Source organism: Schistosoma mansoni, chromosome W (genome assembly GCF_000237925.1).
Source record: "Schistosoma mansoni strain Puerto Rico chromosome W, complete genome".
In the NCBI taxonomy this organism is placed as follows: domain Eukaryota; kingdom Metazoa; phylum Platyhelminthes; class Trematoda; order Strigeidida; family Schistosomatidae; genus Schistosoma; species Schistosoma mansoni.
This window is the reverse complement of record NC_031502.1, coordinates 52256918-52284447: the sequence shown is the minus strand read 5'-3', so window position 1 is coordinate 52284447 and position 27530 is coordinate 52256918. Positions and strand designations below refer to the sequence as shown.

General features: G+C 32.3%; 1 protein-coding gene across 1 annotated transcript; it reads right to left on the bottom strand.

Moving 5' to 3' along the window:
- Positions 1-622: 622 nt before the first annotated feature.
- Smp_143860 (hypothetical protein) lies at positions 623-26512 on the bottom strand (the record flags this gene model as incomplete). Its single annotated transcript, XM_018790107.1, has 6 exons — positions 623-744; positions 1496-1604; positions 3448-3701; positions 5785-5923; positions 20559-20853; positions 25869-26512. The coding sequence occupies 6 exons, from the start codon at positions 26510-26512 to the stop codon at positions 623-625; spliced, it is 1563 nt and encodes a 520-aa protein (XP_018655484.1).
- Between the last annotated feature and the right edge of the window lie 1018 nt (positions 26513-27530).

Here is a 27530-nt window from a genome sequence, read left to right as displayed (position 1 = left end):
GCTTTCCTTTACATATTAATCTATTTTCAACCTTCAATTTCATTATCATTGGTATATTCATGCGATAAATATTTTATGTAGAGAATATTTTTAATTCCCTTATTCTGGTCTTATCAAATTACCAATAACTCGTTAATTATGACTGCTATATGTTATTCTTATTCAGTATGTCTTCAATTCGTAATGTAATGCTTGGATTAGATCTGATGAAAATAAATACATCAATATAAGTCATGATTATCATACTGTGATCGAATATGTTCATCTTTGACTTCCTCCTTCTCTATCTTCCTTATTTATGAGTATTTAGATTACTGATAGTAGTATTGGTATTAACCATTTTGTCATATAGGTAACTATCGTTTGATTATTATATTGGGGGGGAGGATAAAAGTTGACTTGTGTGTGCGCTTGGTTTCTATAAACATGACCTTTCTAATTAGTTTATTACTCAATGTACTATTGCTACGACTAATATTTGTTTCTTATTTGTTTCAACGATTTTAATTTAGTTACTTTTGAGTAAAATATTATTAAAAAAGACAATATAATTTGACTAGTAAGTGCCTATTAGTCAAAATAAGACACTAATTTTTGAATTGTTTCTATCACTGCATCATATTTATAGCCTCTTACACATAAATATAGCCATTTCATTAACAATAAAATTAATAATAATGGTTTTCTTTTTACTGCTATTTTGTTCATTGCTTTGATCAATTTGTTCATAGCAAGAAATATCAGCTAGAATGACATGTTAATGATTATGTTCGCTTTCGAATTCCTATAGATATTTGCATTCATTTGTTGATAGATTTTTAAATCTATATATAAAAATATTTTCAAGACATTAAGTATAATACATTAGTGTGGATCGAATAATACTTTTATATCCCATATCATTCGATGAATAACTAAAATACTGAAGAAGTAATCAATGTTTTATGATGATCTCTGCTAGTTGTTCATGTATTTGTTTTATTTTGCTCTAGGTTATCGGATATAGCATTTGTTTATGTCGTATTTACAGTGACTGAAATCTACACAGGTTTATCTTTGAAAACAATCGCTATTTTTATGTAATAAGTTTTCTGTAGACAGGCTAATCATGTAATTATTTACCTTAGTTCATCTGTATCAGAAGATGTTATTCCCAAGTAATAATGACGAGAGCAGTTGTAGATCAATATACATAACTTATCCAGAAGTGGAAGTTCCCGATTGATCACACAATTTACTCAAAAAAACGTAGATTGTCGTCATTGTCAGTAAATCAATAACATAACTGATCATTAGAACTGCTCACTGTGTACTAAAACATTTTCCCTATCCTTAAATTTATGAAACAATTTACATAAGCTCATACTGTCACTAACGTCAAATCTAATATTATTAATTGACTATTGTTTACGAGGTACCGTAAATACGACGAACGACCAATCTTTCGAAAATGAGACATTCAGTCTCCAGGTACAAATCAGTAAAAGTCACTCACGTTTTACATTTGTATTTATTCGTGTTTCAACACACCCAGTTGGCTTATAAGCGACATAATTTAATAGCATACCTAACCAAAAGAAACTATCTGTACATTCAGTATTTGTCTGTTATGACAATCAAAGATGAGTTCAATCCTTGACGAGGTTGTAAGTACGCAATACTGAAAAGTCTCATACTATGTAAAAAAAGACGTCCAGTTCTCCATGGCTTAAAAGTGATAACCCAATATTTGAAAATAACAAAAGTGTAGCTACAATTTATGGTTTAATAGATATCAGTAATAAAAGAAATTTCTATTACTGTGTAATAGTATAAAAGATTTCTAGCTACTTACTGTAACGACAATGTTTCATAGTGTCTCGCGCTTCTTGATTTACAGTGTTCAGCCAGATAAAATTATGCCATGATGAAAATTGAACACGACATTTCCATGGAAAAAATATATATATCTGCTTACTTATTTTAATTAGTGATTTATATTGAGTGGAACAGTTAACCTATGTAAGGTGGTAGTTGGAGATAGTCGACAGGAAACCCTGAATCTAGGTTTCCTGATACTTGGCACTCGACAGCATGGTCTACCTGTAATCTTGAGGAAACTGATGCTTCCTGGCAGATTTGATCCCGTGTCACCCGGCTTCACAGTCAGAGACGTTACCACTGGGCTTTACGGGTTGCGGCAGGCCTCCTGTAGGACCGAGATATATTTATAATTGATTGATCACTGGGGTAGTGACCAATGTCATATGCGTCAGGTCCTTAGGATATACTAAATTTTATCAATGAATTTGTGTTATATCGTGTGCGTGCCCAGTTGTTATATCGATTGAGTGCGTACGTGCCCTGTTTAGTATATGACGTGATGATTCCCGCCAATCAGAGAGGAGTGAATTTATCGATCAGAACAATGATACACGGGAACTGTATGAGCAGTCTTGAGTACCTGTCAGTCCTGCTTTCTGCCTAGCCAAGCCAGTTAAATCCAAAACACCAATAACAGACTCTACAATATGAATCATTATTCTCAAACATTCTGGGTTTATATACCAAAAATCTGACCACATCGTACCATAAAATATAAAATAACATTTGTACAAGATTTGGCCATATGTGGCTGTGAATAGGGGGAACAGTAATTAGTGGACTAGGGATAACTCAAGAATGATAAATCGTACAATAATAGTCTATAGGTCAAAATACAGCTCATAGCAAAAGGAACATGAATACGAATAGTTAACTTACTTAGCGATTATACAATAGGAAATATACATATCACTTTGGTCCATAAATAGTCCTCAAAGTTACCATTCATAATTCTCCACGGGATACAACAATTTGAAGTCGCTATCCAGTGATCAATCATCTGTAAACAGCCTATTCATTAGGAATTCTTATATATATATGCAAAATACTTCGGATCCGTTGGCCAGACACTACCAGCCACAACCTACTGTGTGAGAGAACAAACCAGATAACATCCAGAGGAGGGAGAAATCAGCAAGAAGAGTTGGAAGTGGATAGGACACACATTGAGGAAATCATGAAACTGCTTCACAAGGCAAGCCCTCATATGGAATCCTGAAGGCCAAAGGAGGAGAGGAAGACCAAAGAACACATGACGCCGAGAAATGGAAACAAATATGACAAGAATGAACAAGAATTGCACAGAACTAGAAAGGAAGGCTGAGGACAGAGTGTGTTGGAAAATGCTGTTGGGTGGTCTATGTTGCATTGGGAGTAACAGGAGTAAGTACGTAAGAAAGTATATGCTGCATTTCAATTGATTCACAATTACATACATTTTTAGGTGTATTTTGTACATATACAATATTGTTTAGTTTCTGCCCACTCATTGTCTGATAAACACCAATTATGTTGTTCATAGACATCAATTCGACTTATATCCATTACATGAAAATGATTCAATGAATGTTGTGTTATATTCACTTTAACAGTAGCTTCGAAATGTGCATATTCAGGTTGTACTATAATATGTATACGTAAAAGTATACTTTCATGATTGGAATCATAATTAAAAATATTGTTGTTATTATTATTGCTATTAAATATATTGAATTGTTTAATCCAATCTAGTAATGACCATGTTGAAGAATATTGTTCTTCAAACATTGGTATACGTCCATCTTCATCTTGGCTGCGAATAAATCGAACCATATCTTGTGGTAGTATAGCTTGTTCTACTGATTCAATCTGAAATAAATAAGAGAATGAAAGAAGTAAGAAACTTATATTATTGTATCCAAATTTACCAACGCATTTTAAGTATGAAAAATGTTTTCATCATGAACTAATATCAAATAAGAAACCATAGAAAATTTACTGGGTATTCAATAGCAATTTTAGACTGGTTTTGAAACTTTTTAATAGTATATCTGGAATGAATGTATATCAAATCAAGTTGTCACGTTTGAAGCGCACGGTACCGGGTTCGAGTCCTGGAGTGAACATCAACTCTGACATTCAAGTACATCCAGCTGACGGGTCCCAAATAGGACGAAACGCGCGTCCTGGATTCCACTGCTGGCCATTTTTCACATCAGCATACTAAAAAGAAATGACTATGAGAATCAAAAGATCAGAGATATAAATTTCATGAATCAATGCCCCATAAAGACTTAAGTTATTGATTACCACTCTTTTGAGTGTTCAAATTTTATAACCCAATAAACTGATTTATCATTTTAATACTTTAATTTATATCATATTTCAGCATTACTCACTTGTTTCTCCTACCAATTATATCATGTCCAAAATGTTGCACTAATGATATTACTGTTTGACTGTTACACATATCCTTCCCTTGGAAAATCGAATATGTAATCAACTATATGCTGTTTTACTTGAGCTCCATAAAAAATATTTATTTTAAAGTTTAATAAAAATCATATATTTTATTTTTGATTGGAATTTTTATCACTGAGAACTGATAAATAGATTGTTAATTTAACTATCATGAGCAACAATGATGATAACTTACTTAGTTAGTTTTCATTCTGATAACTTTAAAAGAGACAAGTAAACAGTTAGAATGAAATAAACAGCTTTTTTAATTGCATAAACACTCCTAACATTAAATTCACTTGGTATTGTTTGTTTGAATCTTCCCATTGATATTTAGGACTTTAATTGGTCAGTCTCTTATTGGCATATGTGAATACTGTGTGTATCGCCTCGATATATCCTTAATTCACAAACATTATAAGCAAAGATGGATAGTGGCTGGCAGTGGAATTCAGGATGCGCTTCTCATCCTATTTGGGACTCGTCAGCTGGATGTACCTGCATACCAGAGTTGATTTTCACTCCAGGACTCGAACCCACATATATCAATAAGAGACTGATTAATCGCTGTCCTAAACATCAATGGGAAGATCCAAACGAACAACACCAAGTGAATTTACTTTAAACACTGTTAATGGGATTAGATTATCTATTCATTATACAGTTAACTGTTTGTATTCTGTAATTTTGATACTTGATTGTAGTTCCTTGAGAAAGCTTGGACCAGATTGCCGAGTGAAACTTGGAAGCACTGGAGTTCAACCAGGTCTGTTGTGAGATAGTAACTCACTGAAGACAATGGTGGACGGTTGCTCAATTTCGTGGATTGGTTGAAGTTAGATATTAACACCTTTGGATGCCGACTCAGTGATCTAGAGTTCAAACGTTCGCGCGCGAGATTGATTGGTCTTAGGTTCGATTCTCACGAGGCGAGATCGTGGATGAGCCCTGCTCACGAGTCCCACAATAGAACGAAACGATTTCTCAGTCTAGCTTCAATTGACTCATGATCTCAATTAATAAAACTCTAGATATATCTAAATTAAAAGTATTCATAAACTAAAATTTACATTTATAATTCATACAAAGTATAAGATTATCTTATAATATAACTTACTTGATGTAATTTAATCATTGAACATTGTCCATTTTTAGTTAAATTTGATTTATATTTAATAATTATTTGATTAATTTTATTAATAATTACATTTGTACATTTTATAATCAGTTCATTATTATTTTCTAATTTAATCCAATTTAAACAAACACACCAATGTGAACTAATATAAGCATCATCACAATTACGATTTAATGGTATTTGATTAAATAAAGATAATCCATGTGAAGGATTCATTTTCCAATTCATATAAAGTTGATTTATTGTTTTAATACTATTATTATTATTATTACTATTATTATCATTATTATTATTATTACTATTATTATTATTATTATATTTTAATTGATTAATTAATAAATCACGTAATGTTGCATGTATATCAAATAAAGTAATTAATCTATTTTGATTATTTTTCATATTAGCCCATTGATTAGACCATTTTTCTTGAAACATTTTAGGTGCAATAATTGACATAAATGGTAATCTTTCTTCTAATTTACCCTAATTAAAAAGAAAAAAGAAAAGAAAATATAAATAAATTCAAACAATATATTTTATTTATATAAACAATGATGGATAGTGGCTAGCAGTGGAATCCAGGACGCGCGTTTCATCCTAATTGGGACTAGTCAGCTGGATGTAATTGAATCTCGGAGTTGATGTTCACTCTGAGACTCGAACCCAGTACCATTCGCTTCAAACGCCATCGCGTTATTCACTTAGCTACTGAGTCCTGATAGTCATTTGCTTGTGCAATGGGGTGAAGTTATATTCACTTGGTGTTGTCTACTTGTATCTTCCCATTGTTATTTAGGAATGTAATTGATTAGTCTCTTGTTGGCATATGTGCATCCTGTGCGGACTGCCTCGATATTGCGTGAATGGTTTACATAAATTAGTTCAAATAGAAAACAATTTGAATCAAATGATGTGAAGATTTTAGTTTGGATTGATCTTGTATAGAAATACAAGTCCATGCTATTGAATAGTCAGTCCTAAAAAGACAACAATGTAATTGTTTGCTATCACTTTTGCCTCAAGAATTTTCTAGCTAATATTTATGTCTATAAAGTGTATAGCAGCTCGTGTACAATTGAGTTTGTTCATATCTAATTTGATTAATCTCTCTTTGTTAACTTATTTAACAGACAGAGTCATTCGTACAATAACAATCTATCTATACTATTGTACATTTATTAGGTATGCTTGACCGTTGTTTACTGTCTACTCATTTATTCGATCAGAAATTGTTTGGATACATGATCGTTACTGTACTAGTTTCAGTATTTCACATTACTTACTTACGCCTGTTACCCCTCGTGGAGGAGTATAGGCTGCACACCAGCATTCTCCATTCAACTCAGTCCCAATCAATCCTTTCCAGTTGTTATTCATCTTTTTCATATCTGCTTCTATTTTCCGGCGTAATGTGTTCTTTGGACTTACTCTTTTCCGCTTTCCTTTCGGATTCCAATTTAGAGATTACCTCGTGATGCAGTTTGGTGATTCCCTTAATGTATGTCCGATCCGCTTCCAACATCTTTTCCTAATTTCCTCTTCACCTGGAAGCTGGTTTATCCTCTCCCATAATAGGCTGTTGCTGATAGTATCCGGCCAGTGAATGTTGAGTATTTTGCGCAAACAACTGTTTATAAATACTTATACCTTCTTGACGATGGATGTAGTAGTTCTCGATGTTTCAGCTCCGTACAGTAGGACTGTCTTGACGTTCATATCGAAGATTCTCACTTTGAAGTTAGTATATATTCATTTTGCTAGCCTTTTAATCGCTTAATTGATTCGATGATTCATTCGTTCCCATTTGTATATATATGTACATCTTAATCCTGTTCATTAACTTACTGATTCGCTTACTTGTCGACTCGCACGCTCACTCGCTTGCTTTACGGCACTACTCTTTCATGCTTGCTTAAGGTGCCTGTAATTTTGGATATCCGTGTGTGGTCCAATAATAAACGCAATCAACACTTCGTATTCGCCTTCTGATTCATACACCGTTGAGGCGTTATCGAGCAACGGGTATCAGGACGAACAACATACGAAGTTTGAGGATAATATCGAATATCGACCGCCACAAGTGACCTATTTCAAAACTGATTATTGAAATATGGACTAGAAGTAAACTTTAAATAAAATTATTTTATATAAGTTATTCATCAGTATTGACTATATGTCACTTTCAGAAGATAGCTTCAGACTTCTAACTTTTGATATGGCATTTGCTGAAGCTATCAATAAATTGTTTAGAAAGTGACTAATCCCTATATGATAGAATTATAGCTAGAACATAAATTCATTCCTTAATGATTTAAATGAAGTCTTTCAAATAAATAAATTATACAAGATCATTAAACTGAGTGACAAAATATGATTGTGCAGCAGTATATTGAAACTCAACATTTAGAACTGAACATGAATTATTTCCATTAATCTTATTGATTGGCATGATGATATTGTGTTTTGATGGCTAACAATAATTTTAGTGACTTTGGATGGATTAGTAAATAAACATACTTATATATGAGAAACGAATATTCTAAAATACCCAATGTTTTACGTCAGTATGTTCTTGTCTCAATAAATTGTAAAGCATTCACACATTGTTCTTGATTACTCGGTCAGACAAGTGTAAATTAAGGTCATATGGACATATCGATTTGCGGAAAAAATCATTCCACTGAATGTTGAAGTTATGGTTTAATGAATATGGAAGTTCATATTTTATTCTTCAAATGACATTATTCAATACGTCTTATCAGAAAGTTTTTTATTTAAAGACTAACTAAATTCTAACATTATTTTACAATGGGACATCTCTATCTATTCTTTACAATTAGATATGTTTTCTCCTAACTCTATTTCTTGCACTAAAACCATCTCTGTTCATTTGACTGAAAAGTAAGTAATCACAACATATTATGAATGTTCAAAACCCGAATAAAACATGAGTGAGAAGTACTGCTTTCATTAGAATTTGATAGTAGTTAGCACTGGGATCTGCGACGCGCGTTTCATCCTTATTGGGATTTATCATTTCAGTTAATCCGCTCTCCAGTATTACTCTTCACATTGACTCGAACTCAGTATATTCTGCTGCAAACTTCTGACAAAATGGTAATATCAAAATAATCCGCTCAGGATGTACATATGTCATTGGAGACCGATCAGTCGCATGTCATTAACATGAAAAAAGAGGAAATACAAATCATTATAAATAATATCACTTCCAGTCAAATGTTTTTCAGGCTTAACATGAATGTACATTTTATAAATATATGTTGTAAAACAAAAGCTAGTCAAAGTGATTTGTAAGTCAGTAATAACAACCACGTAGTTCATGTAGTTATTAAGATTAAAAATTCTCATCCATATGATGGTTGGTGCATCAAAAGTGATAGTGATAAAAAGAATAAACACAGCATGCTAAAAGTTAAATACATAAGCATTCAAAGTAGGTCAAATCTATGAAGCATCCTCAGTAAAGATCAAGTAAGAACAAAGAATAGTGTATGGGTAAGGAAAGTTATTTGCCTAGGTGAATAAATATGGCTAAAACTCTGTAAAATTGCTTACCGAGCCCTCTTTATTCATGAGAACCATAATGTACTACAAACTCATGTTAAACTCTTATAATCTATGATGTGTGCAAAAGATGATTTCGATCACGTTGTCAACAAATGGTCTAGAATTCTCTAGTTTTATCTTCTCCATAGCTGTTATCAACCGAATTCGATAAAATGTGTCTGATTACTGACTTTGACATTTTTCAAACCACAACGGGAAGAACTCACTACTCTATAGACTCATTTGTCTGGTTGTGCTACTGATATTATTATTATTATTATCATAAATGACTTTGTTTGACATTATATATTCAGTAGAATATGGAGTTCTCAGCACAATGTATTTCAACAAGTTTCTCTTACAAAATAGGTTCCATCTTATGATGGAACAACCGCCTTGAATAGACTAGAAAATATCGAGTATAAACTATATTTCTTATAACCGTGATAAGTCTATCGCAAAGTATACTGCTAGTTTCAGGTTAGAGAGGATCCTAGAGAATAAGTGATGTTCCTAGTCTTTTGTTTACTGAATGCAAGCTGGGAATAAGACTAAGCAATACCCTACAGATGAAGACTTTAAATGTAATGGAATTTGTCATTTTTTTACTCATCTCCGGTTGTTCATAGATGCTGAAAGTATTATTATTACTGTTTCGATTATTATGATTATTATTACACCCAATTTTCTTTTTTAACCTTTCTTTCTGTTGCCTTCACTCGCTGTACTGAAATGAAGTGCAGTCATTTGGATCGATACACACTTTAGATCAGGTCCCATGTTGATTTAGCATGTCTGTCTGTCTATTCATTTCCTTTTTGTCTATCCCTCTATTAAAAATTACTGCCAATTATAAACCTACAATTATTAACACTTTCATAAGAGATTTTCAGGACAAACGATGGGGGAAAAATCCAAGATAAAAGAATATTTTGGGTGTCAAATGTTGTTTTAAACTTTACGTAAAACACCTACTGAACTATTATCGTTCTATCCAATGAAATATGACTAATCAAAGTGTAGTTGATCATAAACAATCATCTCAGTTTTTGTATACCATGGAATTCCGATGTTATTTGAATCAAGGAAATTATAGATAATTGTTGTCAATGAATGATTATTTCATTAAGAACAATAGATATTTGTTTCGTTTCATTTTTCGTGAATCTCAGAATCTGTGGCGCGAGACTTGTAGGTCCTGAATTCGAATCTCGCGAAGCGAGATCGTGGATGCGCACTGTTGAGGAGTCCCACAACAGGACGAAACGGCCGTCCAGTGCTTCCATGTTTTTCATGGTGGTCTAGCTTCAATTGACTCATGATTTCAACTATGCAAATCTCAGAATAGTTTCTTCATTGAATTTTAAATCACCTGCAAAAATTCCGTTTAGTTTTCAGACAGATAATGTAGGGAATAAAAGATGTCAGTTTGTAAAAGTAACAACAGAGGTTTTTTCAGGAGTAAATGATCAAAAGTAGTCAGTGTTAATCTACCCATAGATGATTTTTATTTCTTAATAACAAAATTTTCCACGGCGTCAAACAAAAACTGTAAACAGGCGAGTCTATACTCGATACCGCCTTAATGATCAAACTCATAGTCTTCAGGTCTAAAGATGAGCGCAACTACGTTAGACTATTCACTTAGTATAACAAGTAATAGTATTTAATGTACTATATGATATATAAATTCCGGGTTCCGTTCGAAACGTACCCTAATAGCTACAAATGAACTAGCACTTAAAGAAAGAAGGTTGTGAACGTACATGAAAGCAGTGTGTTGTAACAACAAAGAAAACGCATAGTAATATACAAAGTAAGTATTACATCATGCGAACATTACAGCTTGTTAAAATTCTCAACTTTGTTTAATTCATGTTACTGCGCGACCATAATCCATTGGTATGCAATGAAACCTGTTTAACTTAGAACCTGGTCAAAACCTAGCGGCCACTGATTTTCATTAGAATTTCGGAAAGTTATTTCAGTATCATGTAATTAATAGTTTTTAAGTACAAACAGTAGACGATTCAATCTATCTTTAAATAAAGTATTTTATGGTAACACGTATAAACAGATATGGGGTGAGTATGAATTGGCATAGTGCTTTGTTAACTTGACGCTCAAAACTAAGTAACCAATTCAATTATCATTTGGAAAATAATAATAACAAACGGACGAAATCACTGATATTTATGTTTCAACATTGTCATACGTGGAAAAGTTATTATTTGCAATTTTTTCGTGGATCGGTTGAAGTTAGACATTAACACCGTTCGATGCCGTCTCAGTGGTCTAGTGGTCAAGCGCTCGCGCGCGAAACTGATGGGTCCTAGGTTCGAATCTCTCGAGGCGGGATCGTGGATGCGCATTGCTGAGGAGACCCACAATAGGGCGAAACGGCCGTCAAGTGCTTCCAGGTTTTCCATGGTGGTCTAGCTTCAATTGATTCATGATCTTAACTATAAAAGTTTCTTTTCCTTAAACCTATACTTTACTTTTTTAAGTGTAACGAATGTACGGGGTAAAAAGAAAGTTTAGTTAAATTTTGTAAAGATTTTGAATAACTTTGAAGATGATTTAAATCACAAAGTAATATCAGTAAAATAAAAATGAATCATTCGCTTACTGGTGAACAGCATTGAAGTAAATCCAAAGTTCTAATTCAAAACGTGAGTCGGCAAGACTATAATTCGTAGACGAACCAATCAAATTTTAGATATCAAGCCTTGGATTTTGGCGCGATATCCGTTTCCTTATTTGGCTAAGTACCTTTTTGACTTTATAGCTTATGTCAGTTCGCAATGACAACAGTAGGTCTAATTCCTAACCCTAATGTTTAACTGTAAATCCTGATCTTGATTCCTCACACTTACCTATAGCTCTCATTTAACCTTAGTAACTGAACATTATAAGGTCATTTCAAAACTGCTCAAAGGTCGCCCATAAATTATAGTCTCACCAGATTTTTGTAATTGTTATACTGTCTAAACTGGATGCGCTAATTATGAAGCCTTGATTGTCCGTTTAGACAATATTATCAGCACACACTTCTAAAAGAAATGAGTTATTAGAATTTCACGTTCTATGACAAACAGCCTGTTTCGTTAATCGGTTTATATATAGCCGATAATGTCTACCATAGGACAAAAACTCTTTCTCAATACCAGTTTTGTCTGAGTATAAGTAAATGTATTCGATCATTTGATTTATTTAGATGCTATTAAAACGTTTTCCTGTTGTTTGCTTATTAATAAAAAATCGATAATATGACATTACTATATTAATATATCAACTAAGTCCTACAAAAGGTTGATAACAATTGGAAAACGTCCTCGGTAACTTCTTTAGATGAAATGATCCATGATACAGATTTGAGTGTCACAAGGATTATCAACGTCAGGATTATTACTGGATATACTTTCTTGACAAGTGCCAACCAGCAAGAAAGGTAGATTCTAGGTTTCCTGAAAATTTTCTGTAACCATACCAATTATATATATATATATATATATATAATATAAATTATTAATGTATAAGTAGTTAACTAAATCTATGTATATAGTTGAGATCATAAGTCAATTGAAGCTAGACCACCATGAAAAACCTGGAAGCACTGGACAATTATTTACAACTGAAGATTATTTTAAACCAGTTGAGTAACAAAAAGGATTAACTAGGAAAATAGTTAAGTATAGTATTTGGATAAACCAATTTATTAAATATACGACAATTATTCTCCCTTTATATAAAGAACAACCATTAATAGTTGTATTATAACTTATGAGTAGATTCAAAAACGTAAAACTTGATTCATAGTTTAATTATTTTATTACTGTTATGATTACAATCTTAAAGTTATAGTACAGTGAATAAAGACTTGGTATGAATAACTAATTGATTGTTTAATACAAAAGTACAGAATGTCTTTGTAAGATATGAAAACCATACATTAAATACATCATTTGAATATCTTCCATCAGTTGTCTCTTACAGACTTCATCTTTCCTTCTGTTATAACTTGAGGCCGCCTGGATGCCCTGGTAATGTAGAACATGATAAGACCGCCAATTAGATAGCAGTGATTTATTGATCAGACCAGTGACACACAAAACCCTTACGAGTAGTCTAGAGCACTTGTCGGTCCTGCTTTCCGCCTAGACCAGCCAGTTAAGTCCAGAACACCAATAACACTCTCTGCAATCATTGTTCTCAAACACACTGAGTTTATATACCAACTAGACAGACCATACCGTACCATAAAATAGGAAACAACATTTGTACAAGATTTAGCCAAATGTGGCTGTGAATAGGGCAAATAGTAAGTGATAGGCAGAATATAATTCAAGACCGGTAAATCGTGTAATAATAGTTCATAGGTCAAAATAAAGCTTATTAAAGGAGGACATGAATATGAATAGTTTAGTTATTTAGCAGTAATACGATAAAAAATATACGCATAGTATTGGCTCATAAATGGATCCCAAAGTTACCCTTCACTGATTTTATCGGGACATAATACCTTCATTGCGATGTTAATTGATTTAAGCTTTCTTCTCTTTTCTTTTCATCTAGATCTTCTCAATCTTCTGCTCGCAGCATTTACCCTTCCGATTAGTGCTACATACTATTTATATCTGTCAACATAAGTAGCAAACATCACAATGATACGAATATAAAATATTTTTGGTAACAAGATATATTTTAATAGTTCAATATATTATTTCAAACCCTTAGAAAACAATAACTGTATGACTAGGACGAAACGATGATCTACTGGTTCCAAGTTTTCCTTGGTGGTCTAACTTCAATCGACTCATGATCTGAACTATATAAAACTACTAAAATCTCCATAAAACCCCTTTCTGATAAATCTATGTAGTTTATCCACTGAAAATAATCATACACAATTCAATGACGTAACATACATCATATATATATATATATATATATATATATAATATGATTTCAAATGATCAACTGTTTCAATGTTATCAATATTATAAAAAGCGGAAATGTAATACACATTTAAACAACCATCAATATGTCTTTATATACCAAAATATATTCATCATTATATAATCATTATTCAATTGAATATTCTAACAGGAACTTAACTTTTTTTATTTTTGAAAAAATAAATAAAAATAAACAATTTTTAGACATTCAATGGATTCAATGAATCAATATTTACAGATTCATCTATAGTTTGATAAATTATTTAGGTCATATTCATTAAATTGACATTGTTTGGTTGGAAATAGCAAATTCGGTATATTGTTTACATATGTATATATACATTGAACTACATGTTGCTAACTATATAAAACAGGATGTGTAGTCAATTGTTGCTAATATCTGGAACTTAATTTAACTAATCTTCATTGTTATATATGTATATACATACAAACTAATCACATTTTAGGAAGTTCCTAGTATTAGAATTAAGGTCACATGTTTTGTTCATTTAAAGATTTCCAAGTTGAATAAACTATTTTACTCATTACTATTAACTCAATTTCTCTATCGATTTGTTCAAGATTTTGTGTAAGAACCTAAATTTGAGATGTAGGTATATTTAGTTGATAAGTTGAAAATATGACGAAACGTGTATACTGAATTACACTAGTGATCTTTAACCAAAATATGATCTTAGTATTAATTGTTGAATTTCATTAATATTCCAATTTATCTACTAGATAACAGAGTATTTTATCATTGTCAAATGTTTAAATATAATTTATGAGATTAAGTAACATCTCTCTCACTCACACACACACAAATACATATGCAGTAATAAAATTATTTTCATACATTTCAGTGAAGTGTTAATTTGTTTTATTTAATATTTAAGGAATTGATATATGCTGAGGAGTCCCATAATAGGACGAAACGGCCGTCCAGTGCTTCCAGGTTTTTCACGGTTGTCTTGCTTCAGTTGACTGATGATTTAAAGAATTAATATTTATTTATTAAATAATGCAACATAAAGAGCCAAAATTTTTTTTGTAATTCTAGATCAGTGTGATCATATTAAATTTGGGAATGAATTTACAGACATTTGTAATCATATTTGATACAATTTTGGGACAAATAATATCAAAAATATTATTTAATAAGTAGTACTGTGACGTGGTCTACTTATATCTTCATAAGTAGTATATGGTGATCGTCAGACATAGGATGTATTTTAGCAGAAGACCAATAAAGAAAGAGCTGAAATGTAGCGCAATTGGTATGAAAATGCGTGAACAATGAAGTCAAAGACGATAGACTGATTATTTGCAGAAGGAACAGTCAAGATTGAGATAATTGATTATTATTTTGCAAATTATTTGTTTATTGTATGGTTATCAGATTTTAGTGAGATAGTCTGTAATTTTGTGCTCGAATACATTCGATTGTCCCCACTCGTGTTCTCATTCACTATACCAGTAGTAGTAGTAGAAGAGTTTATACATAGATGATCATTTAAAAAAAAGTTACATTGACTCATTGTTTATGTTTGGCGGTACCTAAATTTGTTACACTTAATCCCTATATTGTATATTAAGATCGGTGATGATTGAATTTGTGCAACACATAAAATAAACCATAGAAGTTCAAGTAAAGTTGGAAAAATATGATTAGATTTTGTGCTGAAATTGATCACAATAATAAATAAATATTGTAGTGATAGAAAATTTTCCTTAAAAAAGTACACCATAATTAAAACGATCACTTGAAAACAATATGTAGCATGTACCTATGACATGATTTAAAAGGAAATGAGAAAAACGCAAGAACTATTTGCATATATAAGCAAAGATGGATAATGGCTAGAAGTTGAATCCAGGACGCGCGTTTCGTCCTATGTGAGACTCGTCAGCTGGATGTACCTGCATCTCAGAGTTGATGTTCACTCTGTGACTCGAACCCCGTACTATTCGCTTCAAACGCCATCGCGTTATCCACTCAGCTACTGAGTCCTGATGGCCACCTTCTTGTGCAATGGTGTAAAGTTTAAATTCACTTATATCGAGGTAATACGCACAGTATGCACATATAGCCAATAAGAGGCTGACCAGTTGCAGCCCTAAATATCAATGGGAAGATTCAAACAAACAATACTAAGTGAAATTATTTGTATATGTATTTTTTTTTCTTCGGTATAATCAATCATCATGGATAATTGTTATAATGTTCTGTGTTCTTTATTGAAAACTGCTTGTTTTGCTATTTATTAATCTAAATTTATGACATATTTTATTACAATCAATACTCTTGATTCTTACTATGATATATGAACGTCTTAGGGTTGTTTTCATTACAAATATTTATGGAAATAGTAGTTATAGAATCAATACAATAAAAATTATTGTTTGTTAAGTAAACTTGTGAGTGACCAAACGTGCTAACTATATTCTCAAGATACTTTAATGGGTCGATTGGTGTTTTTTGAAGCGCGTTTCGTCCTGGATTCCACTGCTAGTCACTACCCGTCATTGCTTATAAAGCTTGTGACTTCAGGCAATATCGAGGCACATATGCTGACAAGAGACTGATCAATTACAGTCCTAAATAACAATGGGAAGATATAAGTAAACAACACCAAGTGAATACTGTCTAATCATATTTCTATAGTTCAGATTCTCTTGTATTTAAGTAAAAATGAACAGTTGAGAGTGATGGGATTCACAAGAATCTTCTTTTCCTATTTGGGGTATATCATTTGGGTGTACTTTATTCTAAGTGCTGATGTTCATGCTGGGATCGGGATACTGTGGCAAATTTCAGACTTCTTAAATGAAACTCAGTTAGTGACTGGAAAGTTATTAACCGACTAATAACTCAATTACATAATTAGCTCAGTAATCTGGTTATCTACGAAGAATTTAGAAAATATTACTTTCTATCCTATTACTAACAGCCTTTCGTTCTTGTTATTGTTTCTGTTAAGCATTTTTAAATTCTAAGGTGTCACTTTCGTTTTGTGGTTCTTCTTTCACGAAGTTTGAATTCCTATTTTTTCTTCTCAAAAGCCAACAAGGGTGCAGTCATTTTTTTCGTCGACATAGTCGCTCTCCCCCTACAGACTCACTGATGTTTGAATACGGTAATTTTTCAACGCCAGGATATTGTAAATGCGTTTTATACATAGTAGTGGTGTGGTGAACAAGAACACGGGTGGGGACAATCGAATGTACTTAACACGAAAATTGCAGACTATCTCACCAAAATCCGACAACCATACAGTAAACAGTTAATTTGCAAACTACCAATCAATTGTCTCAATCTCGACCATTCCTTCTTCAAATATCAGTCCATAGTCTCCGATTATTATTATTGTTCATACATTTTCATACCAACTGCTCTTCGTTCCTGTTCTTTCCTTATCGATCTTCTACTGAAATACATTCAATGCCCGATCATCGTAATATACTACTTATGTGGATATAAATAACCCACACCACAGTGGCCTTCACGATCATTTTTAGGTCATTTCCAACAAACCTTCCCATCAAGATATCTTCTAGATTAGCTAAGGCTAGAAATACAAAAAATAGGAGTTGCTCACCTACTTACTTTAAATGAAATAAATATTTAATTCAAATTTCAATAACCGAAAAAATATACATCCACTTTCCGCACGCCCATCAATTAAAACTCAAATCGAATTTCATAAATAAATTATAAAAAAAAACAAGACAAAATTAAAAGAAGTCACCCTATCCACATGAGTAAATTAAATCTAAATCAATAAAGAGTGTTACCAGGTTATGAATAATAAACTAGTTAACCTTGTAACCTAAATAACGTGCAAACATTTTTTTTAAAAAAAAACATTATTAATTGTGTAATATCAAATTCACTATTGTTTGTTTGTTTGTTTTCTCTTTAACCGGTATATATATATCGTTGGATTAAATAAGAGTCAATCAGTAATGATACACACCCAAAGTTGAGTTCATAATTGGAAAAATTAAACAATCAAATATCTGTCAATCATTGTATATAACTTACAATTTGTTAAATTATGGTATATTTATACAAATGAAATGGAATGGAATACACTTCATAGAACTCAATGAAATTATAAAGAGGTTGTTTGATCATCAAAGGTTAAAAGCGGAGAGACTGTAATTTATGGACGACCTTTGAACGAATCCTAAGTGACCTTGAGAAATGTTAGCCATTCAGTAAACAGTCAGTATAGAGTAAAAACATATTATACAAAACCAAAGAATTAAAGTGGATACACTTCTTCTATATGGTCCAAAAACTTGTCAAGGTTAGAAAAAGGTTCAAAGGTTTCAAAATTGTAATGCATAAGGTAGAGTAACTCATCCATATGGCTCCTGAATAGTTGGTCTCTGGAACCATGATAAGGTCACAAAATCCATCTCGGCCTCCACCACATGGCTTCAAAATTGTTTGTGTGTACCCCGGCTGTGTAAGTTTATCATTTTTATTATGGATATGTTCCTACAATATTTATACAACTGAACAGCAGAAGCTTCAGTAACATCTGCGATTATTGCAGCCAATGTTACTGGCGCTTTTATTATACAGTTCGCGGCAGTTATTAAATATGCCTTAGTCTCAATCTGGATCGAGCAATAAAGGTTCCTATGCTAGCAAACGTTTTCCTTCAACATATATTACATCGAAGGACAATATCACGTTAGTCTGCACAAGGTCTATAACTCATTTAATACCCGCAATCACAAATACAGGAACTTCTTAGTAGTCTCGTTTGTTGCGGCTGCTTAACTGTCAAGTCTTCTCTAAAATCCTCTGTGAACCGATCTTACATGAGCATCAGGTACTAAAATAGGCGCCGTGACTTTGAAATCCCTCAAACGCTTCTGATCGGCTCGTCCATAAATTATAGTTTCGCCCTAAAAGCTTAACAAATTGAATTTATTTTTATACATTTGCTTATCAGTTTACTGAAGGTAATCCAATTCTGTTGATTCACCATTAGTATTTTAAAGGTGACTAGAAAGAAAATTTATGAAACGGTTTGATTAACGAATCAAGAATGACTGACATAGAGAAAATATTCTAAAAGTTGAATTTATGAGTCAGTTTAAGCTAGATCACCATTGAAAACCTGGAGGTGCTGGACGGACGTTTCGTCCTAGTATGGAACTCCTCAGAAATGTACACCCACGATCCCGCATGCGGGACTCGAACCCAGGACCTTCAGTATCAGGCGCAAACACTTAACCTCTAGACTACTGCTCTGGCACCCATGTTAATGTCCTAATCCATTTAGTTCACCACAGCTGATCTTATATAGTATTGGTAGGTTATTTGTTGTTCACAATCGATTTAAAATGTTTTGGTATATAGCCAGAAAGGTGTCACTTGATTTTTCAGGAATATCTCTTTCTAATTAACAGTTTAACAGTAATATACTGTCTAAAAGTGATTGAAAATAGCCTCTTTTTCAAGAGACATAACTATTATTAGCCTAAGATACATGCAGTGTTATTCAAGTATTATTGCTATTTAAGCAATAAAATTAACATCACCAGAAATGTTTCTATTTAAATACTTCAGAGAGCAACAGAGATTTATGTATTAATTGTTTCATTAATCTTCTAGCACATTGAACAACATTGTTTTGGAAATTTCATCAACCCTAACGAGTTGGTGTTTGAAGAAATCTCAGCAGAGATTTAGAAAGCTTGATCAACTGTTGCCAATATGAACCATTCGCAGAATAAATAGGATTTTTGTCTGACAGTCATACTGTATGTTTTAAATACATGAAATTTAAAAATAGATAACATTCGTGGATTGTTAGTATTTAATCATAGGTGCTATCGTACACTAGGTAAATAAAGGAAATTGGCTCATGAGGTCGTGAATTCACAACGGCTTAGATCGTTTGGTCATGTGTTACACATTCTCAGCCCCCGACGACTTGCATGTGTGCTGTTGGCTGGAGTATCAGTAGGTTGGACGGAAACTAAGAGGTGATGTCTGTCCATGAACTTTTGAACTGTCGGGCTGAGCTGCGAGGGGAAGTATAAACTATTTGGTTCGAGTTTGTGTTGTGACAAGTTTCGGAATCAGGCTCAGTGGCACAGATGCATTCAATCTTCATCTTCCATGAGATTTTAAGTTTTAAAGGTATTTTATACGTTTTCTTATTCCACGTGTTCATATTTTTTCGCACATCATGCTGTCTATACCTGATCTTTTCTACTGTTACTGATTTTATTACTAATTCTACTACTTTAGGATCTAGCGGTGCTATGATGTGTCGACTTGAAACGATGCACGTGAGTGTATGTTTTATTTTACGTTTTGCTGACTGACTACTAGCTGTAGACCAAGCACACTAGAACTAACGGCATAAAATTATCTCGATGTAGTCAACCAAGGGTGCAAATACGGTAACAGAGATTGATCGATGGCATCAACACTGCGAAATTGCAAATTCTTGCCGATGTAAATAAATGGGTTAAGAAACTTTCCCTTTTTAATGCATGTTACTAAATTCATATTAAGTAGTTGCATTATCATATGAAAATATTTATTACATTCTGTGACTCACTTGAACTGAAAGTCGTGCATCACCCATACGTGGTCCATGATCAGAAAATAATATTACTAGTGTGTTCGCAAATGGATACCTTGAGCTACTAGATGCCTTCATATTCCCACTATTGAACATCAAATCTTCATAGTAAATACGTTGAATTAATTTTGATAAATCTTCATCTATGAGTTTAGCATATGCAGGATTCTCATGTATTAATTCGCTTAAGAATGTTAAACTGAAACGCGGTCTGTCTGAATAGGTTTCGAAAAATTCCGTAAGAGATTCTAAAAGAACTTTATGGGTATATCTGTTAAAAAATGAAAAAGGAAGAAGAAGACACTTAGTAGTCGAGATATACATGATAATCCATTAATATATTTAGCCATAAATAAAATATTGAAATAGGTAAGCATTAGAATGTAGACATATTTTCATGTTTTTTCTATGAAAATCTAAAGATACGTGTCGTTAATGAGTTCCGACAAACCAGAGATGGTCTTTCGACTTCACTATACGATTCTTTGGAAATTAACATGATACAATACTTAATATGCGACTTGTATATTAATAAATAATGTATCATCAGTAGTCAGCTAAATGGTCGTATATTTTAACAGTAACCCAATGAGAGCTTTAAGAAAAGCATTTCTGAACTTTATTTTATTTTTACTCTTACTAAGACATTCGGCTTTCAAGATAGATAATGATAAATCATTTTAAATATCAGTAAAAATTAATTTGGTGTTCGGCCTATGCTCCTCCACGAAGGGTAACAGGCGTAAATAAGTAAAAATTAATTTGAACTACCACCAAGTTTGAAGAATCCATGGAGATTTGATCACGACAGAGAGACAAAATATCACTTTTTTGAATTTATTGATTTCTAGAAAGAAGAAAACTATACGATTTTGTCAACCTAACAATCTGGTTCGCAATGACCCAACTCAGGAACTTAAGGTGTAGCAGTGAACGCTTAAGCTTTAGATTACCGAGTCACCACTGACTGGTTTACATTCGAAACTTTAATCAATCACCGATATTGTGCAATCATCTTTCAATGCCAGTGGATGTTTAGAAATATAGAGTGACATTCAGTTGTCCACTGATGGCATTGTAAGACAGTAACACAATATCGGAAATTAATTCTAGTAAGATGTGTAAACTATTAGACGTCGTCTCATTAGTCCAAAGGTTAAATGCTCACCTTGAAACCTGAAGGTTTTGAGTCTGATCCCCCACAGGGTCATGAGTTAGTACTTCTGATGAGTCCCATACTAGCACAAAATGCCATCCAATGCTTCCTGGTTCTAAAGATTCATCTTTCTAAGGTTATTTTGTGATGTTCACACAGATTTTGACAATCTGCACGAGCTCCCTATACTAAAAGACATTATACTGAGTGTAGATAGTCTATAAATATATGAAAATAGCTACCAACCGAATGAGATAGTATTAACCTCTATTCAGATGGTTATAAGTATCCATTAAGGCAGATTATTGAATTCAACTATGCATGAAAAATAAGGCTTAGAGTTATATTGGCCACGTAATATAATCAAACTGTCTTGTAACTTCACGAAAGTAATCGTAAAAGGTTTTATTCAAAAAGTATCGAGCTTCGCTTAAAAAGAATAGATACCTTCAATAACATAATCACTGGACACCTCCTGGACTCAAGACATCAGGTAACTACCATAAAATCTTTCAAACCAATCAGTAAACGACTAAACTCGAATATTCTAAAAGACTGGTTTATGTTTGAAAGAAAAGCTATCAATCTTTCTTTCCATTGGTAGCATCATGTTTCGCAACTTTTCTGTGATTTAACTATTTCGGTATATCCCTTCGTTTATTTATCATTAGCTGTCGTTCACTACGTAAACAACTGTTTCTAGCTCTTTCGTTTCATGCCACTATCAAAGATCTAGAGTTTCATTTTGCATACACTACATATTTGACTTTATTTGGATCCTTACTCCTGATGGAGAAACTCTGAAACAACTGTTAATTAATACCAAAGTCACAATCTTCAATACGAATATCAAGACAGCTCTACAGTACTGAGATGAAACGTCGAGAACTACTAAAATCATTATCAAAACTGTACAAGTATTTGTAAACAATTGTCTACTCAAGATGATCAATGTCCTTTGGTCGGATACCATAATTAACAGTCTACTGTGGGAGACAACAAACCTGCTTCTAACTGAAGAGGAAATTAGGAAAGAGGCGTTTGAGGTGAATAGAACATAAATTACGGAAATCATCAAACTGCATCACGAGGCAAACGCTAACTTTGAATCCTGGAGGGAGACAGAAAACAGGAAAGCTGAAAAACACACTGGGTCGAGAATTGGAAGCATACATGGAAAGGATGAATAGAAACTGGAAAAAACCGGAAAGGATTGTCCAGGACAGAGTTGGACGGAAAATGCTGGTGAGAGGCTTATGCTCCCCCATGAGGGTTAACAGGCGTAAGTAAGTAAGTACACATTAAATTTTAGTAAAACTCATTTCTATCAGTATTTTCATCTCCTTTTTTTCATTTTGACTACGAAACATTAATGATAAACAATAGAGGCGAAACTAACGTGATAAAATAAATTCATGTTAATGAGGAGAAATCGATATTCTTAGTATTTTCATATATTGAATATTCATTCAAAAAACAATTCGTGATGCACGACTAGTTAACAACAGATGGTGACTTGGTGGATAACTTCTATTGACTAAACCATTGATAGCTATATTTTTTAGATTAAATCAGATTGAAATGCTTCACTTTAGTGTGTTTATTCAAAATCTCAACTTTATAAAGTTTAAAGATAACAAGGGGAAAAGAAAAAGCAGGTATTAAGTAATAATTTTATAAAAGCTTCATGACAAGACAAAATAAATACTTTTGTTTCATTTATTGATAGATTTCTCTCAGTAACTGTAATTATTGGAGCCTATGATCACGATGATTGATTACTAAGCTTATAATTCTGGCTTCTGAGATTGACTTAAGTCGAATATACTGGTTTGTGTCATATTTTTCTTGATTCTTATAAAGGACGAAGTTCTGGAGTTCTAAACGAGAACAAGACAGGTATTCTAGTAGACAGGGAGAATCCAGACATATCACGTCACTGTGTTCGTATGCATGTTTAAGGTGAAATGGTAGGTGATAAATGTCAAACAAGGTTGAATTCGTTTATGAACTGTGTTAGACTTGATTTAAATATCTGAAGGGTCACGTTCAGTTCAATCTATTAAGAAATTAGTTTGTTTACGTATTATCAAGCAACTTTATTTAGTTACATACCCACCCAAGAAAGTTTTTAAAACCAGAGATTTTTGTGAAGTTTGTTAAGCAATGAAGTTTTATTAACATAACCGAAAATATTTTATGAAATCTTCAGCTTAATAGTAATAGCAAATCGTTTGTCATCAAATAGTCCTCATCATAACCACCATGGAAAACCTGGAAGCACTCGACAGACGTTTCGTCTTAGTATTGGACTCAACAGAAGTGCACATCCACGATCCCACCTCGCGAGATACGAATCCAGGTCGAACCTAGGGCCTATTGGTCTCTCATGAAAACGCTTAACCTCTAGACCACTGAGCCAGCCAGTGATTCCAGGTTTTCTATGGTGGTCTAGCTTTAATGAACTCATGAATTCAACTATTAAATTACTATAATATCCATAAAACCCCTCTTTGAAAATAAAAATTATTTAGTAATAAAACCTATGATTGTAACATACACTCAATAATACATTTTGGATATTCAGATGAAACTGTTCTCTTTTATTTGGAGTTATTAAATGTTGATATATGATGCAACATATGAAACCAAAATATCAGATAGTCTGAATAAAGTCTTAAGTTAGTCAACATTTAATACAATTGGCAGAGATCGTAGATCAAATGAAAACAATGGTTAAAATGAGGCAAATCTATTCAATTGATTTACAATCTATTGATTCATTGAAAAAGTAATGAAAATGCGTCTAGTTTATTAGTTAAATTCTTAGATGATTTTAATACGTTTTCAACATGCCAATTTGCCACAAAATAATCATACCAAACTAGTCACTAGTACTGATCAAATACCATCATTTAGGTTGTAATATGGTCATTTAATCCATGTATCTTAGCAACACGGACAGTATTATCTAATTTTACTTGATTGTTAGCAGTTGATAGGAAGAACAGATTTCAAGTTTGATATAATTTGGCAGACATCAGTGAGGTGTATCTACAATTTTAAAGAAAAATAATTTCAAATCACTTAGATTGAGTGCATTATAGGTTAATCAATTGTACTCAATCATCACTATATAACAATAACATGATTGTGTTAAATTCTAAGCCAACAATAAGCACGATTGTCTGTGCTGAAAGATGTTAACTCTTATCAGAATAGTTGAAAGCTAACTTTAGAGCCTTTGATACCGTATGATGCGATGAGCACTACTTTCCTTGCCAACAATCTTCAACGAGCATGTAACCTAGATTCATAATGTTTATTAATCATATTTCTATTGCGACTATAATTTACATTATTTTCTAGAATCCTAGTTAATAAAATTTCCAGTCAACATACTTGAAACTTGAATTTGTTGCTTAGTATTGTCTGTTTTGGGAAAAAGAAGTATTTCGATAAACATAATTTGGAACCCACCAAGTTATCAATTTTACAAATAATTAATTTCTAATCAGAAGGGGTTTTGTGGAGATTTCAGTATTTTCATAGTTGAAATCATGAGTCAATTGAAGCTTCCAGGTTTTCCATGGTGGTCTAGCTTCAATTGACTCATGATTTTAGCTATGAAAATACTGAAATCTTCGCAAAACCCCTTCTGATTATAATCAAATGCTCACTAGTGACTGACTTCAAGAGATATGTCCTGGAGTTCTACTGAGAAGCAGTAACCGATGGAGTTCATCCAAGTCTGTTGTAGAGATATCACTTCACTGAAGACAATTGGTGAACGGTTGCTCAAACTTCGTGGATCGGTCGAAGTTAGACATTAACACCGTTGGATGCCAGCTCAGTGGTCTAGTGGTTAAGTGCTCTGGAGCGAGACTGGTAGGTCCTGGGTTCGAATCTCATGAGGCGGGATCGTAGATGCGCACTGTTGAGGAGTCCCACAATAGAATGAAACGGCCGTCCAGTGCCTCCAGATTTTGCATAGTGGTCTAGCTTCAATTGACTCATGATTTCAACTATGAAAATTAATTTTTATACATACTTATAAAATACAATTCAAAGAAATCGAATCAGAATTATTCCACATTTTCGGTAGTATTCACTTTTTTTTGTCTTTTTACCTTGACATTGTACATCCAAGAATTTTTCCAGAATAATTTTCTTCTTGACTTGCTGCTATTAAACATGGACGTCCATAACTAGTTGTTGGATTATTCATTGATCCAAAACCACATAATCTATGTTGAAATGTACCCCATTTTGGTGTATCTTCAATATAATGTGTAACATAATTACCATAATCTGAATATTCTTTCCATATCCATGGATAATTATCTAATATTGTATAATTATCATATTGATTTAATCTTATATTATTTAGATGGGATTTTCTTGATTCGGGTAATTCTGTTTCTAATTGTCCTGTTAATAGCCCTAATAAATTCACTGTAGTACCATCACCAATTACATTATATAAATTCATTATAATTGTACTTTCATTAATATTATGAAGAAATTGAATTGTTTTTGTTAAATATCTATAGGCTGATAAACGTGATATAGAATCTATACCTAATAGTAGTATATTATACATTAATTTTTTTTGTTTTCTCTTAGTTACTGGCCAAATAGATTTTTTTTGTTTTTTATTTGTATAATATGAACCACATATAAATAAACGTTCAATTTGATCTAATTTATAATAATTCGAATTGAAATTAGATTGTAATAGGAATATATTTTGTTTTGGTTGACATATTACCATAAACATTGGCCATGATGATTGATAACCATCATCAATTTGTTCAATAACATTTAAATATATTGATTGATAATCATTTAAACGTTTTATTGGAAATAATGAACATGTTACTAAGCTAGAATTAAGTCTCAGTGTATTGTTACTATGATGATAATGATGAATTGTTAATTTTCCCAAATGAAATGATAAATAATCATGGATACTAATGATATGATTTGATAAATTATATAATTTAAATAAAGTAGTTTGTTTACATTTTGGTAAATTGATTTTTGTTTTATTTATATTATGAAAATGATTTGGCCATAAATTCATATATGGTATTGAACATTTATTCATTTGATAATGATGAATTTGTTTTAATTCATTAAATTGAATAAAATTCAATTTTGGCAAAGAATTAAATTTTGTTAATGACCATATATTTATGAATAAGGTGTATATCCCTATAAATAATAAAAATAATAAAATTTTTGTTTTTGTAAAATATTGAAATTCTTTAAATAATCCAAATCGTTTTTGATACATTTTTTGATAGAAAAAGAATTGAGGATGATGAATAATGAAAATGATAACTGTTATCCCAAAAATTCCTATCAAGCAATAAATAGTAACTAGTGATATAAACTGTAATTGGATTGGTTATTTATAAAAGATCAATAATCAAATTAACATTTTGCTTTTGTCAATGATTGGTCATTGAATGAATGACCTTCAGAAATTATATTTGAAGAGGATAAGATTCAAATGAATAATAACATATTATAATTTAATTCAAATAAAGATGAATGGCTGACTCATAGAGAGATTTTTATCAATAAACGATTTTCTTGTATTCCTTACCTATCAAACGATGGCTGACGGCAATATGGTTTATATGAGTCCATCGTTGGCTTGATGCAAGGGGTCACCATGTTAGACGATGTCTATCTTTATGTTTAAAATTAGGGTTTACTAAAAACAAACGATTGTCTGAGTACAGTTGCAACAGACGACCAATATTGTCCGTTAGCTGAGCCGG